General features: G+C 45.1%; 1 protein-coding gene across 1 annotated transcript; it reads left to right on the top strand.

Moving 5' to 3' along the window:
• The first annotated feature begins 16179 nt into the window (after positions 1-16179).
• On the top strand, positions 16180-17358 carry LOC108576234 (inducible metalloproteinase inhibitor protein-like). The gene is made up of 3 exons (XM_017939195.1): positions 16180-16252; positions 16353-16465; positions 16876-17358. The coding sequence occupies exons 1-3, from the start codon at positions 16201-16203 to the stop codon at positions 17047-17049; spliced, it is 339 nt and encodes a 112-aa protein (XP_017794684.1). The 5' UTR covers positions 16180-16200; the 3' UTR covers positions 17050-17358.
• Positions 17359-19041: the final 1683 nt, after the last annotated feature.

The following is a 19041-nucleotide window of genomic DNA, read 5'->3' as shown; positions in this document are numbered from 1 at the left end:
GACCAGCACCGCGTATTCTTGCCTTCATTCTTCCTTCCCGCGGCCGGACGCGATCCGATTCTGCTAGAAAGTATCAGAACGTGTTGCCACGACTTCAAACTCGGTATATGCAAGAAAGAAAGTAGATCTGTGGAGTTTTGAGGGAACCAGACCCGAAGTACTCGTCGCGTGTACTGACCAGCACCGCGTATTCTTGCCTTCATTCTTCCTTCCCGCGGCCGGACGCGATCCGATTCTGCTAGAAAGTATCAGAACGTGTTGCCACGACTTCAAACTCGGTATATGCAAGAAAGAAAGTAGATCTGTGGAGTTTTGAGGGAACCAGACCCGAAGTACTCGTCGCGTGTACTGACCAGCACCGCGTATTCTTGCCTTCATTCTTCCTTCCCGCGGCCGGACGCGATCCGATTCTGCTAGAAAGTATCAGAACGTGTTGCCACGACTTCAAACTCGGTATATGCAAGAAAGAAAGTAGATCTGTGGAGTTTTGAGGGAACCAGACCCGAAGTACTCGTCGCGTGTACTGACCAGCACCGCGTATTCTTGCCTTCATTCTTCCTTCCCGCGGCCGGACGCGATCCGATTCTGCTAGAAAGTATCAGAACGTGTTGCCACGACTTCAAACTCGGTATATGCAAGAAAGAAAGTAGATCTGTGGAGTTTTGAGGGAACCAGACCCGAAGTACTCGTCGCGTGTACTGACCAGCACCGCGTATTCTTGCCTTCATTCTTCCTTCCCGCGGCCGGACGCGATCCGATTCTGCTAGAAAGTATCAGAACGTGTTGCCACGACTTCAAACTCGGTATATGCAAGAAAGAAAGTAGATCTGTGGAGTTTTGAGGGAACCAGACCCGAAGTACTCGTCGCGTGTACTGACCAGCACCGCGTATTCTTGCCTTCATTCTTCCTTCCCGCGGCCGGACGCGATCCGATTCTGCTAGAAAGTATCAGAACGTGTTGCCACGACTTCAAACTCGGTATATGCAAGAAAGAAAGTAGATCTGTGGAGTTTTGAGGGAACCAGACCCGAAGTACTCGTCGCGTGTACTGACCAGCACCGCGTATTCTTGCCTTCATTCTTCCTTCCCGCGGCCGGACGCGATCCGATTCTGCTAGAAAGTATCAGAACGTGTTGCCACGACTTCAAACTCGGTATATGCAAGAAAGAAAGTAGATCTGTGGAGTTTTGAGGGAACCAGACCCGAAGTACTCGTCGCGTGTACTGACCAGCACCGCGTATTCTTGCCTTCATTCTTCCTTCCCGCGGCCGGACGCGATCCGATTCTGCTAGAAAGTATCAGAACGTGTTGCCACGACTTCAAACTCGGTATATGCAAGAAAGAAAGTAGATCTGTGGAGTTTTGAGGGAACCAGACCCGAAGTACTCGTCGCGTGTACTGACCAGCACCGCGTATTCTTGCCTTCATTCTTCCTTCCCGCGGCCGGACGCGATCCGATTCTGCTAGAAAGTATCAGAACGTGTTGCCACGACTTCAAACTCGGTATATGCAAGAAAGAAAGTAGATCTGTGGAGTTTTGAGGGAACCAGACCCGAAGTACTCGTCGCGTGTACTGACCAGCACCGCGTATTCTTGCCTTCATTCTTCCTTCCCGCGGCCGGACGCGATCCGATTCTGCTAGAAAGTATCAGAACGTGTTGCCACGACTTCAAACTCGGTATATGCAAGAAAGAAAGTAGATCTGTGGAGTTTTGAGGGAACCAGACCCGAAGTACTCGTCGCGTGTACTGACCAGCACCGCGTATTCTTGCCTTCATTCTTCCTTCCCGCGGCCGGACGCGATCCGATTCTGCTAGAAAGTATCAGAACGTGTTGCCACGACTTCAAACTCGGTATATGCAAGAAAGAAAGTAGATCTGTGGAGTTTTGAGGGAACCAGACCCGAAGTACTCGTCGCGTGTACTGACCAGCACCGCGTATTCTTGCCTTCATTCTTCCTTCCCGCGGCCGGACGCGATCCGATTCTGCTAGAAAGTATCAGAACGTGTTGCCACGACTTCAAACTCGGTATATGCAAGAAAGAAAGTAGATCTGTGGAGTTTTGAGGGAACCAGACCCGAAGTACTCGTCGCGTGTACTGACCAGCACCGCGTATTCTTGCCTTCATTCTTCCTTCCCGCGGCCGGACGCGATCCGATTCTGCTAGAAAGTATCAGAACGTGTTGCCACGACTTCAAACTCGGTATATGCAAGAAAGAAAGTAGATCTGTGGAGTTTTGAGGGAACCAGACCCGAAGTACTCGTCGCGTGTACTGACCAGCACCGCGTATTCTTGCCTTCATTCTTCCTTCCCGCGGCCGGACGCGATCCGATTCTGCTAGAAAGTATCAGAACGTGTTGCCACGACTTCAAACTCGGTATATGCAAGAAAGAAAGTAGATCTGTGGAGTTTTGAGGGAACCAGACCCGAAGTACTCGTCGCGTGTACTGACCAGCACCGCGTATTCTTGCCTTCATTCTTCCTTCCCGCGGCCGGACGCGATCCGATTCTGCTAGAAAGTATCAGAACGTGTTGCCACGACTTCAAACTCGGTATATGCAAGAAAGAAAGTAGATCTGTGGAGTTTTGAGGGAACCAGACCCGAAGTACTCGTCGCGTGTACTGACCAGCACCGCGTATTCTTGCCTTCATTCTTCCTTCCCGCGGCCGGACGCGATCCGATTCTGCTAGAAAGTATCAGAACGTGTTGCCACGACTTCAAACTCGGTATATGCAAGAAAGAAAGTAGATCTGTGGAGTTTTGAGGGAACCAGACCCGAAGTACTCGTCGCGTGTACTGACCAGCACCGCGTATTCTTGCCTTCATTCTTCCTTCCCGCGGCCGGACGCGATCCGATTCTGCTAGAAAGTATCAGAACGTGTTGCCACGACTTCAAACTCGGTATATGCAAGAAAGAAAGTAGATCTGTGGAGTTTTGAGGGAACCAGACCCGAAGTACTCGTCGCGTGTACTGACCAGCACCGCGTATTCTTGCCTTCATTCTTCCTTCCCGCGGCCGGACGCGATCCGATTCTGCTAGAAAGTATCAGAACGTGTTGCCACGACTTCAAACTCGGTATATGCAAGAAAGAAAGTAGATCTGTGGAGTTTTGAGGGAACCAGACCCGAAGTACTCGTCGCGTGTACTGACCAGCACCGCGTATTCTTGCCTTCATTCTTCCTTCCCGCGGCCGGACGCGATCCGATTCTGCTAGAAAGTATCAGAACGTGTTGCCACGACTTCAAACTCGGTATATGCAAGAAAGAAAGTAGATCTGTGGAGTTTTGAGGGAACCAGACCCGAAGTACTCGTCGCGTGTACTGACCAGCACCGCGTATTCTTGCCTTCATTCTTCCTTCCCGCGGCCGGACGCGATCCGATTCTGCTAGAAAGTATCAGAACGTGTTGCCACGACTTCAAACTCGGTATATGCAAGAAAGAAAGTAGATCTGTGGAGTTTTGAGGGAACCAGACCCGAAGTACTCGTCGCGTGTACTGACCAGCACCGCGTATTCTTGCCTTCATTCTTCCTTCCCGCGGCCGGACGCGATCCGATTCTGCTAGAAAGTATCAGAACGTGTTGCCACGACTTCAAACTCGGTATATGCAAGAAAGAAAGTAGATCTGTGGAGTTTTGAGGGAACCAGACCCGAAGTACTCGTCGCGTGTACTGACCAGCACCGCGTATTCTTGCCTTCATTCTTCCTTCCCGCGGCCGGACGCGATCCGATTCTGCTAGAAAGTATCAGAACGTGTTGCCACGACTTCAAACTCGGTATATGCAAGAAAGAAAGTAGATCTGTGGAGTTTTGAGGGAACCAGACCCGAAGTACTCGTCGCGTGTACTGACCAGCACCGCGTATTCTTGCCTTCATTCTTCCTTCCCGCGGCCGGACGCGATCCGATTCTGCTAGAAAGTATCAGAACGTGTTGCCACGACTTCAAACTCGGTATATGCAAGAAAGAAAGTAGATCTGTGGAGTTTTGAGGGAACCAGACCCGAAGTACTCGTCGCGTGTACTGACCAGCACCGCGTATTCTTGCCTTCATTCTTCCTTCCCGCGGCCGGACGCGATCCGATTCTGCTAGAAAGTATCAGAACGTGTTGCCACGACTTCAAACTCGGTATATGCAAGAAAGAAAGTAGATCTGTGGAGTTTTGAGGGAACCAGACCCGAAGTACTCGTCGCGTGTACTGACCAGCACCGCGTATTCTTGCCTTCATTCTTCCTTCCCGCGGCCGGACGCGATCCGATTCTGCTAGAAAGTATCAGAACGTGTTGCCACGACTTCAAACTCGGTATATGCAAGAAAGAAAGTAGATCTGTGGAGTTTTGAGGGAACCAGACCCGAAGTACTCGTCGCGTGTACTGACCAGCACCGCGTATTCTTGCCTTCATTCTTCCTTCCCGCGGCCGGACGCGATCCGATTCTGCTAGAAAGTATCAGAACGTGTTGCCACGACTTCAAACTCGGTATATGCAAGAAAGAAAGTAGATCTGTGGAGTTTTGAGGGAACCAGACCCGAAGTACTCGTCGCGTGTACTGACCAGCACCGCGTATTCTTGCCTTCATTCTTCCTTCCCGCGGCCGGACGCGATCCGATTCTGCTAGAAAGTATCAGAACGTGTTGCCACGACTTCAAACTCGGTATATGCAAGAAAGAAAGTAGATCTGTGGAGTTTTGAGGGAACCAGACCCGAAGTACTCGTCGCGTGTACTGACCAGCACCGCGTATTCTTGCCTTCATTCTTCCTTCCCGCGGCCGGACGCGATCCGATTCTGCTAGAAAGTATCAGAACGTGTTGCCACGACTTCAAACTCGGTATATGCAAGAAAGAAAGTAGATCTGTGGAGTTTTGAGGGAACCAGACCCGAAGTACTCGTCGCGTGTACTGACCAGCACCGCGTATTCTTGCCTTCATTCTTCCTTCCCGCGGCCGGACGCGATCCGATTCTGCTAGAAAGTATCAGAACGTGTTGCCACGACTTCAAACTCGGTATATGCAAGAAAGAAAGTAGATCTGTGGAGTTTTGAGGGAACCAGACCCGAAGTACTCGTCGCGTGTACTGACCAGCACCGCGTATTCTTGCCTTCATTCTTCCTTCCCGCGGCCGGACGCGATCCGATTCTGCTAGAAAGTATCAGAACGTGTTGCCACGACTTCAAACTCGGTATATGCAAGAAAGAAAGTAGATCTGTGGAGTTTTGAGGGAACCAGACCCGAAGTACTCGTCGCGTGTACTGACCAGCACCGCGTATTCTTGCCTTCATTCTTCCTTCCCGCGGCCGGACGCGATCCGATTCTGCTAGAAAGTATCAGAACGTGTTGCCACGACTTCAAACTCGGTATATGCAAGAAAGAAAGTAGATCTGTGGAGTTTTGAGGGAACCAGACCCGAAGTACTCGTCGCGTGTACTGACCAGCACCGCGTATTCTTGCCTTCATTCTTCCTTCCCGCGGCCGGACGCGATCCGATTCTGCTAGAAAGTATCAGAACGTGTTGCCACGACTTCAAACTCGGTATATGCAAGAAAGAAAGTAGATCTGTGGAGTTTTGAGGGAACCAGACCCGAAGTACTCGTCGCGTGTACTGACCAGCACCGCGTATTCTTGCCTTCATTCTTCCTTCCCGCGGCCGGACGCGATCCGATTCTGCTAGAAAGTATCAGAACGTGTTGCCACGACTTCAAACTCGGTATATGCAAGAAAGAAAGTAGATCTGTGGAGTTTTGAGGGAACCAGACCCGAAGTACTCGTCGCGTGTACTGACCAGCACCGCGTATTCTTGCCTTCATTCTTCCTTCCCGCGGCCGGACGCGATCCGATTCTGCTAGAAAGTATCAGAACGTGTTGCCACGACTTCAAACTCGGTATATGCAAGAAAGAAAGTAGATCTGTGGAGTTTTGAGGGAACCAGACCCGAAGTACTCGTCGCGTGTACTGACCAGCACCGCGTATTCTTGCCTTCATTCTTCCTTCCCGCGGCCGGACGCGATCCGATTCTGCTAGAAAGTATCAGAACGTGTTGCCACGACTTCAAACTCGGTATATGCAAGAAAGAAAGTAGATCTGTGGAGTTTTGAGGGAACCAGACCCGAAGTACTCGTCGCGTGTACTGACCAGCACCGCGTATTCTTGCCTTCATTCTTCCTTCCCGCGGCCGGACGCGATCCGATTCTGCTAGAAAGTATCAGAACGTGTTGCCACGACTTCAAACTCGGTATATGCAAGAAAGAAAGTAGATCTGTGGAGTTTTGAGGGAACCAGACCCGAAGTACTCGTCGCGTGTACTGACCAGCACCGCGTATTCTTGCCTTCATTCTTCCTTCCCGCGGCCGGACGCGATCCGATTCTGCTAGAAAGTATCAGAACGTGTTGCCACGACTTCAAACTCGGTATATGCAAGAAAGAAAGTAGATCTGTGGAGTTTTGAGGGAACCAGACCCGAAGTACTCGTCGCGTGTACTGACCAGCACCGCGTATTCTTGCCTTCATTCTTCCTTCCCGCGGCCGGACGCGATCCGATTCTGCTAGAAAGTATCAGAACGTGTTGCCACGACTTCAAACTCGGTATATGCAAGAAAGAAAGTAGATCTGTGGAGTTTTGAGGGAACCAGACCCGAAGTACTCGTCGCGTGTACTGACCAGCACCGCGTATTCTTGCCTTCATTCTTCCTTCCCGCGGCCGGACGCGATCCGATTCTGCTAGAAAGTATCAGAACGTGTTGCCACGACTTCAAACTCGGTATATGCAAGAAAGAAAGTAGATCTGTGGAGTTTTGAGGGAACCAGACCCGAAGTACTCGTCGCGTGTACTGACCAGCACCGCGTATTCTTGCCTTCATTCTTCCTTCCCGCGGCCGGACGCGATCCGATTCTGCTAGAAAGTATCAGAACGTGTTGCCACGACTTCAAACTCGGTATATGCAAGAAAGAAAGTAGATCTGTGGAGTTTTGAGGGAACCAGACCCGAAGTACTCGTCGCGTGTACTGACCAGCACCGCGTATTCTTGCCTTCATTCTTCCTTCCCGCGGCCGGACGCGATCCGATTCTGCTAGAAAGTATCAGAACGTGTTGCCACGACTTCAAACTCGGTATATGCAAGAAAGAAAGTAGATCTGTGGAGTTTTGAGGGAACCAGACCCGAAGTACTCGTCGCGTGTACTGACCAGCACCGCGTATTCTTGCCTTCATTCTTCCTTCCCGCGGCCGGACGCGATCCGATTCTGCTAGAAAGTATCAGAACGTGTTGCCACGACTTCAAACTCGGTATATGCAAGAAAGAAAGTAGATCTGTGGAGTTTTGAGGGAACCAGACCCGAAGTACTCGTCGCGTGTACTGACCAGCACCGCGTATTCTTGCCTTCATTCTTCCTTCCCGCGGCCGGACGCGATCCGATTCTGCTAGAAAGTATCAGAACGTGTTGCCACGACTTCAAACTCGGTATATGCAAGAAAGAAAGTAGATCTGTGGAGTTTTGAGGGAACCAGACCCGAAGTACTCGTCGCGTGTACTGACCAGCACCGCGTATTCTTGCCTTCATTCTTCCTTCCCGCGGCCGGACGCGATCCGATTCTGCTAGAAAGTATCAGAACGTGTTGCCACGACTTCAAACTCGGTATATGCAAGAAAGAAAGTAGATCTGTGGAGTTTTGAGGGAACCAGACCCGAAGTACTCGTCGCCTGTTCTGTCCAGCACCGCGTATTCTTGCCTTCATTCTTCCTTCCCGCGGCCGGACGCGATCCGATTCTGCTAGAAAGTATCAGAACGTGTTGCCACGACTTCAAACTCGGTATATGCAAGAAAGAAAGTAGATCTGTGGAGTTTTGAGGGAACCAGACCCGAAGTACTCGTCGCGTGTACTGACCAGCATCGCGTATTCTTGCCTTCATTCTTCCTTCCCGCGGCCGGACGCGATCCGATTCTGCTAGAAAGTATCAGAACGTGTTGCCAAGACTTCAAACTCGGTATATGCAAGAAAGAAAGTAGATCTGTGGAGTTTTGAGGGAACCAGACCCGAAGTACTCGTCGCGTGTACTGACCAGCACCGCGTATTCTTGCCTTCATTCTTCCTTCCCGCGGCCGGACGCGATCCGATTCTGCTAGAAAGTATCAGAACGTGTTGCCAAGACTTCAAACTCGGTATATGCTAGAAAGAAAGTGGATCTGTGGAGTTTTGAGGGAACCAGACCCGAAGTACTCGTCGCGTGTTCTGTCCAGCACCGCGTATTCTTGCCTTCATTCTTCCTTCCCGCGGCCGGACGCGATCCGATTCTGCTAGAAAGTATCAGAACGTGTTGCCAAGACTTCAAACTCCGTATATGCACGAAAGAAAGTGGATCTGTGGAGTTTTGAGGGAACCAGACCCGAAGTACTCGTCGCGTGTATTGACCAGCAGTATATTCTTGCCTTCATTCTTTCTTCCCGTGACTGGACGCGATCCGATTCGGACAGAAAGTACCAGAACGTGTTGCCAAGACTTCAAACTCGGTATATGCAAGAATGAAAGTGGATCTATGGAGATTTGAGGGATCCAGACCCGAAGTACTCGTCGCGTGTACCGACCAGCACCGCGTATTCTTGCCTTCATTCTTCCTTCCCGCGGCCGGACGCGATCCGATTCTGCTAGAAAGTATCAGAACGTGTTGCCAAGACTTCAAACTCGGTATATGCAAGAAAGAAAGTAGATCTGTGGAGTTTTGCGGGAACCAGACCCGAATTACTCGTCGCGTGTACTGTCCAGCACCGCGTATTCTTGCCTTCATGCTTCCTTCCCGCGGCCGGACGCGATCCGATTCTGCTAGAAAGTATTAGAACGTGTTGCCAGGACTTCAAACTCGATATATGCGAGAGAGAAAGTGGATCTGTGCAGTTTTGAGGGTACCAGACCCGAAGAATCCCGCTCGTCTTCTTTCTAGCTCCGCGGAAATCTTTCTTCTTTCTTCCCCCAAAGCTATTTTAATCCGATTCGGCCAGGAATGACGGAACGTGTTCCCTTGATCCCCGTTTCTATATTTGCTAGAGGGAAGAAGAGGCAGTTGCTTGAAATATGGCTGAAAATGATGGAAAATGATCGTGTAGCTGGCAGCTAGTGTTCAGCCGTCACTTGCATAACGATTCCTACCCGGTTTGATAGAAAATTTTCAATGAGGCGAATCATTGTTATACTTCACAAAACTGTTTCGAGATCTCTGTGTTCCGGTCGGGGATTAAAAATCGTTCGAGTGTCATAAACTGAAAACGCTTGGATCGATTTTATTTTGTATAACGTTTTTTAATATGAGGCACGATGACGTTTAAGTGTTAATATTAATTTGCGGTCGATCGATCGTTGAGGTAAATGTCCTTCGGTGATTTTGTGAGGTTTGAATTACGTGAATTACCATTTTGATGTTTTTTTTATTAAATGTTTTAGAAGTTTTTGAATAATTGAAGTCAATTAGAGTGACGCTCTTTTATATCTATGTGTTTCGTGTTACTTTTAATTCGATATAATTGCTTTTTCAATTGGGAAATTTTTAGGAGAACACGCAATGTGTGAGACTCAAGGATGAAATTGAACATACGAGTATGAGTTTTCAGTCTGATTCGAATTTAATATTTTCAATTCTGTCCATTGTAGTTATTAAGAGCGAAGCGAAATTGTTCATTTTTCTATTCTGCTTCATTTGTACCATTCGCTAACTACATACATCGTAGCACGTTGGAGGATTGCACATTTCAAAGATCATATCGCTTTGTACATTGAATATTGCTGGCAAAAAATCGTTCGGTTGAAAAATATTTTCTTGCAGTTGTACATTCAGCAATCAGGCAGAATAATGGAATAAAATAATGTAATAGCATTTCAAATCAACGCTATGATATCGTATAACAGGAAGCGTATTTCAGATTGTGTGAAACATTTGGAAACATTGGTCATAATATTTAGTATATTAAGATTGAGAATAATATTCAAATAATTTTGAAATTTTCTTTTTTCCCACTTTCTCTATATTTTTCATACATATTTCCTTAGCTATTCAAATCCTTTGTAATTTCAAATATTTTAATCACAAATTTTCTATTTTCAAACCTTTTGGTTTCAAATTTCGTAATTTTATATTCTTAAATTTCCAATTTTCTATGTAATTTTTGTGTAATTTTTAATTTTATAATTTCAAAGTTTTTGATTTCAAATTTTTTAATTTCATATTAATTTCAACAATTAGAACAATTTTCAGGATTTTTTTCAAAAGAACCATTAAACGTTTTGCATTAAAGTTTCGCACATACACTTACGGGTATTTATAATACACAATATATTCTGTTAAAGTAAAAACAATCAAAATTACACGAATTATACTTTGTTTTATAGTGTGTTTTAGAGAAAGTGTGCTGTAAAACTGTCTACAGGATTCCGAGCCTTCTGCTGGTCTAAAATAAAAAAATGAGGACGAATCTTAATAAGTACAAATCTAGCTATGGTCAGAATGAAAATAAAATAAAAATATCGACAAAATTGCAGCATGTTGAATTTAGATTATCGATTTTTCTCATATTTTGCCGTCTGTAGCGTGTTAAAGAAATAAGAAAAAAAACCACGGATGTTAAAAATTTTGGTCACGCGATACCAGGACGTGTGCTGAAGATTCTCTACAAATTTCAAGTCGATTGATAAACTAGAACTCGAGATATCCTGTAAACCGTTTCGAAAAATGAGGTTTCGAGAAAAACGCGTTTAAAGATCCGTCTATCCCTTTCTTTACAGTACGACTGTATCCTTCAAACGCTTACATCTAAATTAATTTCACGAATTCAAACAAATCCTTTTGCTCACATGTTTTAGAATACGTATACTTCAAGAAAATTAAAACAAACAAAATTGATGTAGGATGTGAACAGGGAGAAGGGAGCAACAACGGGTCAACGTTGTAAAATTGAATAAAAAAATAGAAAAAACAAAATGATAGATACAAACGACTCGGTGGCCACTTAACGACTGCCCCTTTCGCTCGCTCGCGCCTCGGCCAACACACCGCTCTCACACGCACACGCACAGCCGTCGTCTTTCGGTAGCTTTTGTCTAGTGTCACATGCGTCACAGACGTCGCTTGGGTTGTTCGGCCGTACCGACGAGCCGAACAATACATCGGTATTCCCGATAGACTAGCACGTCCTAAAAATCGAGGTCGTAGCCGGCACGAAAATTACTTTACGACACCCAAAAACTCGACGCCTCTCACACCTGAACACCACATCACCTAAGATAATAAACAGACCTTCGACATCACTGTTAGGGATTGGGTTTATGACATGGACGCCTGTTTGCGCTATTTTTGAATGCGCCCCTTTTCTTCTTCGCGTTAATTAATTTTTCCTTCAAATTGGCCACGAAGCCCGGGAAGCGTTTTATGGCTGCAGAAAAATAACTTTTCTGCGGACCACATACCTTCCCGGTGCCCACTCGTGAACATTCAATAGACATAGACATGTCATAAAACCTCTCGCGTCTCCCTGACCGCCCAAAGTCCCGTTACGCGCGGGCTACCCTTGGGCCTCACTCTCCCGCCATCGCGACATACCGCCACCCTGTCAACTTGGAAATTCCAGGGTGGGCGGCATGCTCGCGGGCCAGGGAGGACCGTCCAAGGAGGTAGACCCGTTCCATTGGCGGAGACCACCACCTTCTACCCCTAAACCTTTTTATAAATAAGCGCTCCAACGCACATCAGATCAAAAAGGGAAAATAGACAAACACTCTTCAAAATAAAGTCTTTTTCTTTTAAAATAATAAAATACGTGCAACCTCGGCATAGACAAACACTCTTCAAAATAAAGTCTTTTTCTTTTAAAATAATAAAATACGTGCAACCTCAGCACATCACGACTTCATACCAGCAAACAACCCGCACCACGAACCAGCGACAATCCTGCGCCACCACTCTCGAACATACCGCTTGTTCGAAGCGCACGACGCAACAATCACCAAGAGATATAACAAATGTAAGAACAAATTCCCCACTTTCACACCACCATCAGACATACCGCAAACACACCGAAAAAACCTTCCACCACCTACGACAGTTTTCACACCACCAATCACAACACGCACGTAGTTTATAAAATAGCGAACACCACACGACACGACACACAATTTTCCGACCAGTAAACTTAGACATTTCGCGCTCTGTTCACGTTCATTCACAAATACATAGTTTCAATAGCAAACTGTTGTGCGTTAATAGTCAATCTTCCGAGCACTACCTGAGTTCTCTATCCCGAGTAGATTCCTTAAATGGTCTGACTCGAAAAGAGGGACAATTATCGGTTTCGCAACAAGCACATTGCGATTCGTAACACTAGCTACCGCTGCGCTGGACCGCCCCACATTGATTTTTTCAAAGTTCAAAACCGGAATACCCCCGTTAGGAAGTCAAGAGTAACTCGAGGATAATTCCACTAACCATACCAGGAAAAAGGTAACAAGAAAAGCAACGTACTTTTCCTAAAAAAAAAAACACTTCGAAATAAACCTATCCCGCCTCTTTTAACGTGCGCGAGTCTCAAATCGCGGGTATTAACGGAAAAAAGAGGAAGGGAAAAAAAGAGCGCGGTTAATCGGGTCACACGATTCGATGGAGAAGCGCGTTTTCGAGCGACAGCCCGGCATTTGGGACGAAAGCGCAAAGTCCCGGTCCGGGTTATCTTCCGAAATCAGTATCGATAGTTTCCGGCTTTCGCTTCAAAGCTTCCCCGTTTTTCAGAGCGCTTGAAAAATCCCGCGCGGATTACGCACTCGCGCAAAACAGCGGCGCGCGCGCGGCTGAAAGGCACCGACAAATGAGGCCACGCGTGCCTGTTTCCTTTTTTTCTCTTTTTCTCTCTCTCTCTCTCCGCACTCCCTCCTTCCTCTCTGCTGCACCGAATTTTTTTGTTAATATTCAACGTACGAACGCAAACATGTATGCACGCACGACCGTGCACGCGCTTCATTTCCTCCCGGGGAAATTGCATTCCGAAAATCTATTTTCAATCCTTCGTACGGTCGCGTCGGCTCTTTCTAACGCGCGCGCACACAAGCCTATTCTCGCTGCGCACGAGTTCGAGCCCCCGCGTGCCGGCACACGCCGCGACGAATATCTATGCCCATACGCGCGGATACGTGCACAGCCTGCACAATCGAACCGACGAACTACCCCTCGATCTATTGTTTACGTTCTTTCCAGCGATACTGTAAGGGACAGTCTGCTTGGTACGGCGCGGCGGAAAAGTGAGTAATTCGGTGGATAGGTACGGTTGATCGCGAAACTGTCTCGTCGATGCGTCGTTTCTGGGAACGGCGAAGTTACGAAACTGCGATTTTTGGTAATTTGAAGATGCGTCTACGATGTACAGGGTGAACCGCGTAACGTGATTACCTTGAATTATTCTGTTCTCCGTGGATAGATTGAAATTGTTTTCTGTTGCATATAACGGTGCAGAGTTCTTAAAAATAACTATGGTATACTTTTTATTAATTCTTTTTTCGAAACTTTCATAGTTACCTTCAATTGTTTTTAATATAAGTGCAGATGTCATGGAATGAACTATTTATTAATGACCGAACATTTTGAACATTGCTTCACCATCTATGTAAAATTATGGGTTTATCAACAAAAATCTAGAGGTGATCTTGAAATATATTTCTATCGTTGCACTAATGATAGAATAATTTTTTTACGCTACTTCTTAGCTGCATAATTATTTTTATCCTATCTCTTATCGGAGCAACGTACTTTTTTTTGTCATTAGAAGAGGAAAAGTGGTGGATGCAAAATATTCAAAACTCTAAATTTCGATGTACCATTATTCTTTGCAATTTCTCTGGAACTGATGTGAGGTTCAGTTTCGACATTAGAATGATTTCGTTTCTGTGTCGATTTGAACATTCCGTTTCTCTAAGTGTTTTAAGTACACAGAAAAAATGGTATTTACACGACAAATTTTCTTCCATCTTATTCACCCTTTGAAGCCATTTAAATTATATATATCCTCATAGCTAGAGAAGCTAATTAGGTGGTCAGTTTTACGTGATCCACCGTATAGAAACATTTTCGTACAAAGAAAATTTACCCTAATTTCTCCAGAAACAGAACACGTTAGTTACAAAATCTGTAATACTATACTGAACCCCAACTAATCGTACAATCGAAGCAAACATTCTATTGCAATATTGTAAGATATTCTCGTTAAACTAGCAACGTTAATCTTCCCTCCCGCCTCGTGAAAATATTCCTCATTCACGATCTAAACCGCTCGACCCTCGAAAGACCATGAAACATTTCCAACCACACAGAATCCAAGAATCGTGCAACGTACCCGTTGAAGAAGAATCCAAGAAGCCAGCCAGATTCTAAAAGGTCATAAATCTGTCTGTGTAGCATAGAAATAGAATTTTTAGAATAAAATACATGTTGCTTCTTTCTATGTGTGCTGCGTAAATCCGAGCAACGTAGCCTCTAGCTGTAAGTCTTAAGGCGGTATCTCTTCTCGCGTTCGGAGAAGAAAAAGGTGTGCGCAAGCTGTGTTCGTGAGAGGAAAAAGGACTTCCTCTCTCTCTCTCTCTCTCTTTATATATATATAAATATATATGTGGTATTTTTGCAGGTTCGTTTTTTTTGTTAGTAATGGTTGAATATATTTGCATGAGTGATAACGATTATAATAAATAACTTAACACGTTGACACCGGCGCGTACCACCGGTGGCTCACACTTGGATGTTCCATTGGACGGCGCGTACCACCAAATATGTATTGTTCAAAGTTAATTTGCTTGTTGATAATTTCAAGAATTTAAAGTATATTTATTGAAATAAAGTAGGATTTATAGCAAAGCACTATTAACGAAGCTGCCAGATGGCGAGAAACGCAAATTGCAGCGCCGGCGTCAACGTGTTAAAGTTAATATAACTTGTTTATTACAATAGGAATTCAACAACGACTCTTTCAGGAGACACTTCACGCAACGATGACAATAACTTTCGCACCGACAATAATAACCGACAACAACTGACAACCTTTTTGCATTCGCTACTCTCCCTATTTATCCTAATTCCATTCCTTCCATACCTTCGTTGCTCTCCCACTGAACACATCCCTCAGATTTGTACATCACTTCCAGTGCACACCCCCACTTTCGGGGTTTCCCGGAAGTAGTCGGCGGGCCCAGTGGCGCGTTATAGCTTCATGAGGCCCCGGGAAAATTTGAATTTGGGGGCCCCATGTACAGTGAATGAGGTTATAAAAGATTGGTTTGGGGCCCCACTCGTTGGTGGAGGCCCCGGTCAATTGCCCCTTTTGCCCATAGGATAACGCGCCACTGATATGGGCAACCCCGGGCCCTAATCTATTTCAGCGAAGTTTGTCTTCGATCTTCGCGTTAAATTTGTAGCATCGAAAAATTCTCGGCTATACCTGAGTTGCCGTGATAATAAACCATAGAGCCGAGTCGCGAAGTAGACCCTTCGCGAGGGGCCTTGGTGACGCACGAGGCCCGCCGTCTACTTTCGGGAAAACCCGAAATTATCGTCGAGGCGAGAGCTATCGTCGTCGTTGCGTGGTGAGTCCCACGAAAAAGTCGTCGTTAAATTTTGTTTATATTAAAATAGTTATATTAGCTTTAATTCGCTTATTGTATTCCTATCGCTCGTGTAAATATATTCATCCATATTAAAGAAAAAGGAACAAACAAACCTGCAAAGATACCACAAATTCTTTATACCGAAGCGTTGTATTACAAATAAACGAAATACGAAGCAGCAACTTGTTTTAATTCCTTTAATATTGATTTATTTGATTTAACAATTTGGCCTGGCCCTTGACTAGGAGAAATAGGAAAGCTTAGACATGGTTGCTCCAGAGTCAGGCATTTTTGCTCCATCTTTCCTTATCGCTCGATCAAATAATGCAGGGGAATAAAATAGTCGAAACACAAGTTCGAAGAAAGTGTGGATGACGAGTTATACTTAGAATTGAAAGAAATGATAAGTACAAAAACGGAGCAAGGGTAACAACAGAGTGTGGTATTGCGTAAAAGACCTTGCATTTGTTAAGTTGTGAACACAGTTGCACCATAATGAAAAAACATTCATCGGGGTATATAAGCTACTGTCATACAGCAGCATAATTCAGTTCTGATTGAAACGAGATCAGAAAGAGTTCCGTGAACATGAATAACTACGTTCTTGCTTTGTTCGTCGTTGTGGCGGTGTTGGCTACCTGTAAGTAGTTTATCGAACGACTTTTTTTCAGTATCGTGCGAATAGTGTGAAAAGAAAATGGTCGAATTAGAAGCTACGTTTGGTGTGTTACTTGTTTTAGCTGCGTTTGCTGAGAAATTGGTATGTGACAGACCTAACGAGGAATATCGTTGTGGATCGGCGTGTCAGACGACTTGTCGGAATCGTGGAGAAGTTTGTCCCATAATAAACATCGTGAGTCTTACATTCGACAAATAGAGGACAAATTTAGACTTAACCCTTTGCACTCAAAGGTCGTTTTGCTGTAGGAAAGGTTGCAAATCGGATCTTCTTTGAAAGTTTTTTCAATCTAACTGTGCTATCCTATTTAAATATTCGATGCATTCTCTGTTTCTCTATGGTGAAGAAATTTATGGAGGCCAAAGGATCTGCTCTCTGTCTCGAATTATTTCTCAGTCGCCCCTCGATTGCAAAGGGTTAATTTCACTCGGTTAAAGGTCATCTTCATTCCACGAATAGAACACAAATTCAATTAAAGATACTCTTCATTCGACAAATACAACAAATCCACATTTCACTTCATTCAGTTGAAGATTTCAGATCACGAAAAAAGGTAGATTTGTCATTAAGTTTCTATTTTATAGAGATGTAACGACGATTGTTACTGCATCGATGGCTACGCAAGGAACCTTCGAGGCCGGTGCATCCCCATATCGTTGTGTCCACCCAAATTTCGTATAGGAAGACGCCGCAATCCGTTCTCGACACTTCCACCGTTTCTCCAATCTACAGAGCCTCGTAATTTAATCGTTCCGTAAATTTACTGAATGAGAGTTGTTGTTTTTTCCGTCTGGCAAAAATGAAGAAAGAAGAAAAACAAGAGAAACACAGATAACATTACCGACGCCGATTACGCCGTCTCGCGTTAATTAGCTGCGCAATTCCATCCGCAATAAACACGGGCTACGTCATCCGTGAAAAGCTAGATGTGTACGATATTCAATAACAATGCCAGTGTATTAAATTCCTATTTATTCTTCCTTCCTAGCGTATAGGTTGTATTGGTTTTTACAAGTCGTTGGATACTTGACACGTTTGTTAATAAAAATCTTATCATTCTTCCCGTAGATTTATCATGTTTGCATAAATTATTATTATTACCCGACATGTCTGTGAGTTGGTTAAAAATGTTCAAAAATCGAACTCATCGTGGCGTTTGCTACAACCCCTTATAGCTCACATTTTTCTCTATTTGACGTATCGGAAATGATGAATTTTATTCTTCTTCCAGGCGGATATTAAAATAACGACATATTTTCCAGGCGTGTAGAAATAAGTCTTCCATTCGTGACTTCGATTTTTGCGATAGAATAGAAATGCAAAGCGCAATACGAAGAGTGAAAGAAATAATAATAAAATACTTCTCAGGCGTGTAGAAATGAATTTTCCATTCGTTAGTAACACCGTGACTTCGATTTTTGCGATAGAATGGGAAGAGTAGCGCAATACGAAGAGTGAAAGAAATAATAATAAAATAAAATACTTCTCAGGCGTATAGAAATAAGTCTTCCATTCGTTAATAACACCGTGACTTCGATTTTTGCGATAGAATAGAAATGCAGAGCGCAATACGAAGAGTGAAAGAAATAATAATAAAATACTTCTCAGGCGTATAGAAATGAATTTTCCATTCGTTAATAACACCGCGACTTCGATTTTTGCGATAGAATAGGAAGAGTAGCGCAATACGAAGAGTGAAAGAAAATTGCACTTTTTCGAGGATTACTCGATGTAAAGACACAATCGTTAAAGGGTTAAGCAGCTTTCGGTATTATACCAGAGTCGGTTGTCCAGGTGCTGACGAGCCGCAGACTCCAAAGCCGGCAGGAACAATCGGAAAGTCAAACAGTTTGACCAGGCTCGAAACGGAAGAGCTCCAATATTTGGCCCGGTAATGTAATTCACGGAGTAGTCGAAAGTGCTGAACCCTCCGACAATCCTTTCTCCCTTCGTTTCTTCTACTCATTTTCTACACATCGTTGCGTTAGCAGCGACGAGAGATCGCGAAGTCGGATGGAAAAAGAGCACGCGGAACGAGAAAATGTTTACCAATAAGGTCAGCCTAGATAAAAGTTTATCGCTGGCGAGAGGCGGCCGGGCCTCGATCTTGTTAGTTTATATACGTTCTCCTCGAATCCGTTCGCGATCCTCGGTGTTTGGTAAGAAGAAGAAGGGTTATCTGTGTCTGTTCGTGAGCAAAGTGTTTGCGTTTCGCTTTCACGGATTCGACGGAACAACTATTTACCATGCGCCACCGCACACCGTTCGCCATTTCTTTGCCGAGAGATCTTTGTTCAGCCGCGGTTCTACGCAGTCGAGGTCCGCGGGGATCTCTTTCCTCCTCCGACAGCTATTACGCAAATATTCACAGCCTACCGATGGATTACGTTAACCCTTTCGTTACTAGAGGCGACTATAGGCGGTTTCAGATTTTCCTCGAGCGTTTTGACGCACTTCAACTTGATACCTAATTTTATGCTTTATAGGCTTTCACCTTGATTTCAGACTCAATTTTATGCTTCACGCGCTTCCATCTTAATTTGGTATTGAATTTTATTCTTGACACGCTTTCGCGTTAATTTAATAAACCGAATTTCGAAAGGATACGGCCGAAATAAGAAATTGTGCCACGCACGTTACGCGTTAAAATCTGCCGTAGCGAAGGGGTTAAAGCTCGTTAGAGGGTTAGAAGGTTAGATTCTGCCGTTGGAGATAGGAGAAATTGTCGAGTGTCTTTTTATATGGTAGAT

This window comes from Habropoda laboriosa, unplaced genomic scaffold, assembly GCF_001263275.1.
Source record: "Habropoda laboriosa isolate 0110345459 unplaced genomic scaffold, ASM126327v1 scaffold36, whole genome shotgun sequence".
In the NCBI taxonomy this organism is placed as follows: domain Eukaryota; kingdom Metazoa; phylum Arthropoda; class Insecta; order Hymenoptera; family Apidae; genus Habropoda; species Habropoda laboriosa.
Note: the sequence above shows the minus strand (reverse complement) of the source record. Positions and strands in the feature narration are given on the sequence as shown.

Bases quoted from the DNA above. Each gene is read 5' to 3' on its own strand.
- LOC108576234 (XM_017939195.1), top strand. From the start codon at position 16,201: ATGAATAACTACGTTCTTGCTTTGTTCGTCGTTGTGGCGGTGTTGGCT. The intron at 16,253-16,352 runs GTAAGTAGTTTA...TACTTGTTTTAG, and splicing joins TGTGGCGGTGTTGGCTACCT to CTGCGTTTGCTGAGAAATTG. The intron at 16,466-16,875 runs GTGAGTCTTACA...TCTATTTTATAG, and splicing joins TTTGTCCCATAATAAACATC to AGATGTAACGACGATTGTTA.